This window comes from Mus caroli, chromosome 7 (assembly GCF_900094665.2).
Source record: "Mus caroli chromosome 7, CAROLI_EIJ_v1.1, whole genome shotgun sequence".
Taxonomy (NCBI): Eukaryota; Metazoa; Chordata; class Mammalia; order Rodentia; family Muridae; genus Mus; species Mus caroli.
In genome coordinates this window covers 26,068,968-26,072,710 of record NC_034576.1, presented here as the reverse complement: position 1 = coordinate 26,072,710, position 3,743 = coordinate 26,068,968, and the positions used below count along the sequence as shown (strand labels likewise).

Sequence of the window (3,743 nt, the reverse complement as noted above, 5' to 3'; positions counted from 1 at the left end):
GATGGTTGTGAGCCACCATGTGGTTGCTGGGATTTGAACTCTGGACCTTCGGAAGAGCAGTCGGGTGCTCTTACCCACTGAGCCATCTCACCAGCCCCCTACCTACTCTTAAAAATGGTAAAGACGGGGAGTTCTGTGTTGTTTTCTTCATTGTAATAAAGCATGTATAACATAGCAAAATTTTATCCTTCATATAGGAAAAGACACAAACTCACCCACCACACTAGAATTATGTATGGTTTCTGAGATCTGCTGATGAACATTTCTGGCCAAGCTATCTCTCAGAATCTTTCAGTTTATTTTTAACATGGAATCTTACTGGAAATCTCTACAAACTCTTAATGGCTCTCATTCTTTCCTATTCCAGGTCTTTCTCCCACCAAGACAAGCCTCCCCATAAATGAGCTCTCTGTAAACACCCAGTCACCCAATGTAATCTCCATACCCTTGACCTTATGGAGCTCCTCCAGTAGGTAGCCAGCCTCCTCCTGGATCCGCTCCTCAATGCTCCGCTTCCCCATCCCAAAGTTTCGAAGGACAGTCAGGGAAAAACGCCGAAGAATCTTCCATCGTTCTCCATTGGACAGAGCTAAACCTGCCAGGAGGTCAGTGATCAGGCTCCTGTCCCCGCTCCCCTTTCTGTGCTCAAGTCTGTGGTAGACAAGATTATGAAAGCTCAACCTTCAATATTCAATGGGAAATCAAGATTCTTTCCAAAATATTCAAGACTGAAGAAATAGGGAATAAGGCTAGGAAAAGTCAGGGACAGCAAGAAAGTTTTCTTACAGGATAGCAAGCTGTAATTGGCTTACTTTCATGTTTAATGCCTAGAGTGTATGACGTAAGGATGAATGCCATATAGACTATCCCTTCAATGGAAATATTAACTATTTTCTGGGTATTGGATGGATTTTTAAAAAAGAAAAAACAAACACGTATATGTGTGGACACAGAAGCTCACATCAATGCACTTATACAAAAAAGAGTAACCTTGCATGAAGACTATAATAGAAATCATCTGATAGATGGGTTGAGGAACTGCTTGGAAATTTAATAAGATCACTTTAGAATATATTGATAAGTGAAATGAAGAGTGGAATGGTGGAGGCTAGAGGAGGGCATCAGATTCCCAGAAACTGGAGCTATAGATGGTCGTGAGCCTGAGTGCAGGCAATTAGACTTAGGTCACCAAGATGAGCAACCAGTGCTCTAGACTGGAATGATGTATAGTGTGGTGAATGGGTGGGTAAATGTCTGTCTGTCTGTCTGTCTGTCTGTCTATGAGGTTGAAAGAGTCAATGTCTGAGTAAAGTGTTAGTGGATAGAAGGATTAAGATGAACAGATAGTGGCCAGACGAAAAGGTGGATTAATAAATAGATGGGTGGATAGAAGAGTGACTGGATAGAAAGATTAATAGGTGTGTGAATGATATAAAGTTCATTGTATGAATGGAACAATGGGTGAATTCATGGATAAATAGAACATTGAAGATATGAATAATAGGATGTTTGCATATAAAGGAAAATGAATATATTTTGGTGGATTTATGGACAAATGAGTAGAATTGAGAAAGTGTGTATTGATATAAAGACAGACAGACAGACAGACCGATAGATAGATAGATAGATAGATAGATAGATAGATAGATGATAGATAGATGAAAAGAGGGAGGTGAGTCAGTCTTCCTTCATTTGAAGGCAAGTATGAGTGAATTCATGGATAACACTAGATAAGAATTATTTGTGTTATATACGCATATGCATATGGATATGGGCAGATAGGAACATATTCTTGTGGCAGATATGCATATACATCTAGGAAGATAAGAACTAAGCTTGGTTATGAAGGTTTTAGGAGGGTACACAAATGATATCACATAGCAATTCATTAAAAGTAAGGATAAAAATAGTACAACAGGCAGTATAGAGCCCAATTTCTGGAGTTTAAAAACAAAGGTGCCCTCAAACATACTGTGTGACATTATCTAACCTTTCTCATCATCAGTTCTTCCAAAATTAGCAGAGCAGTCACAGCCTTCTCAAGGGAGTCAGTGTAGGAGAGTCTCCTGAGTCATTTATCAGAGACCCTTGAACACACTGAGTCCATGGCAATCATTTCTGTTGTTATTGATGCTACTTACCATAACCTTGGAAGTTCTTCTCTAGTGTAGGCATTTCACCACGGCCACTGAAGTCATCTGCCTGGTCCACCAGGGCCTCCTTCACTGCCTCATGTCCACATAGGACAACCACTGGCCTTGAACCGAAGTACACAGTGAACACAGAGCCATATTTTTTCTGGAGCTGAGAGTGAAGAAAGATACTGAAGGAAGGAGTAAATTGGAGCATGGCAAAGCTGTGTCAGGGCATTGTAGAGGGCAGAGATTCTAGGAGAATGAAAAGGTAGACTAGAGGAAGGTTTTGAGCTTGAAAGGGCTACTGGGGGAAAAAAAACCACAGGATGATTCCTGTGACCTCAGACAGCAAATATTCCTAATTTTGTACATCTTAGTTTTGTTTATAAAATAATGGGGTTGGACTAGCTGAACTCTGAGATCTACAACCACACTCTTGGAAATGCTAGGTTTCTGGCATCTTAAAATTCTAAGACAATTTGAATATGAAAGTTGTGTTTAAAGAGATGAGGTTCCCCTAATCCTTAGATCATGAGCTAAAGCCCTGAGAAAAAGGGGATTCTGCCTAGAGTACTCAGGGTTTCTAAGATTTTTTTCCCCCCTTGCTTTTAAGATCCTGTAATTTCAGAATCCTGTGTTTCCTAAAGTTTGTTTCTGAATCTGCGTTTAGAAGTGATGAGTTTCTGTGTGACCTCAGCTGTGCCATCTGTGACCTTCATCACTATAAGAAGAAATGGTGACCTCAGCTGTGCCATCTGTGACCTTCATCACTATAAGAAGAAATGGGCACACTAACCTTCTGGAAGGACTGAAATGTGGCATCAATGCGGACTTGTAAGAAGTTTCCCAAAAATGGTATTGGTGTGGGGCCGGGGGGCAGCTTTCCTCCCTTACTGGTCCGCTTCCAAGCAATCAGGATGAGCAGGCAAGACAAGCAAAGTGCCATAAAGATGCTGAAGGCTCCTCCCAGCATCATTGTGCTAAGTTGAGGGCTTGTGCCTTGGGATCCAGAGCTCGCCTAAATAGCTTCTAGGAGATCAGCTTATATTGAAATGTGAATCCTGTGGGAGTCAAATTATCCCACCAGTATTATGCCATCAATAAACAAATTGCTTGGTAGGTGTGGAGTTATGTAATATCTCACCTGCACAGAGGTATATTGATTTCATGCAGGAAAATCCTATCTTCTTTCTTCATAAGTTCAACTTTCCCACCTGTCCCTCAGCTTCATAGTCTTTGTGGCATCTGTTTATAGGTTATCTTCATAAAGTATAGACTTTCCGATATTATCCTGCTGTGTGAACTTTCCTCTCTTAGACTTTTGTTTTTTGCCTTAGGAGGAATGCCTCCACCTGCCCAAAGAATGCCAGGGGCAAGATGTTTCATTCTTGAGTTTAGCAAGTCCAAGGACATTATGCACCCACTCAGCCCTGAGACTTCTCTTTCTGAACATCTTTGATAAAAGTGATGAGGATTACTTTGTGTATTTATCATTTTTACTCTGTTCCAGCTTTGAACCCTTAGCTCTCTTGGAATAAAGCATCAGAGAACCCAGGTGGACTCTGGACTGGTAATTGCCTGAAGTCCCCTGGTTCTGTTGAATTTCGA

The 3,743-nt window shown here is 41.0% G+C and overlaps 1 protein-coding gene and 1 long non-coding RNA gene across 3 annotated transcripts in view; one reads left to right on the top strand and one right to left on the bottom strand.

Moving 5' to 3' along the window:
- The window catches only part of LOC110298990 (cytochrome P450 2G1), an 11,797-nt gene extending 8,686 nt beyond the window's left edge, over nt 1–3,111 (bottom strand). The window contains exons 1-3 of the mRNA XM_021168547.2: nt 2,932–3,111; nt 2,142–2,304; nt 446–595 (exon numbers count right to left, since the gene is read on the bottom strand). Of these exons, the coding sequence (XP_021024206.1) occupies nt 446–595; nt 2,142–2,304; nt 2,932–3,111 (493 nt within the window). The remainder of the gene's footprint in view (nt 1–445; nt 596–2,141; nt 2,305–2,931) is intronic.
- The window catches only part of LOC115031513, a 24,917-nt gene extending 21,663 nt beyond the window's left edge, over nt 1–3,254 (top strand). Inside the window, exons 3-4 of one of the 2 annotated variants that reach the window (XR_003837153.1) lie at nt 368–605; nt 2,806–3,254. This is a non-coding gene — a long non-coding RNA (uncharacterized LOC115031513). Of the gene's footprint in view, nt 1–367; nt 606–2,748 lie in introns of both variants that reach the window. The other variant, XR_003837154.1, reaches the window with a different exon arrangement.
- The last annotated feature ends 489 nt before the right edge of the window (nt 3,255–3,743 follow it).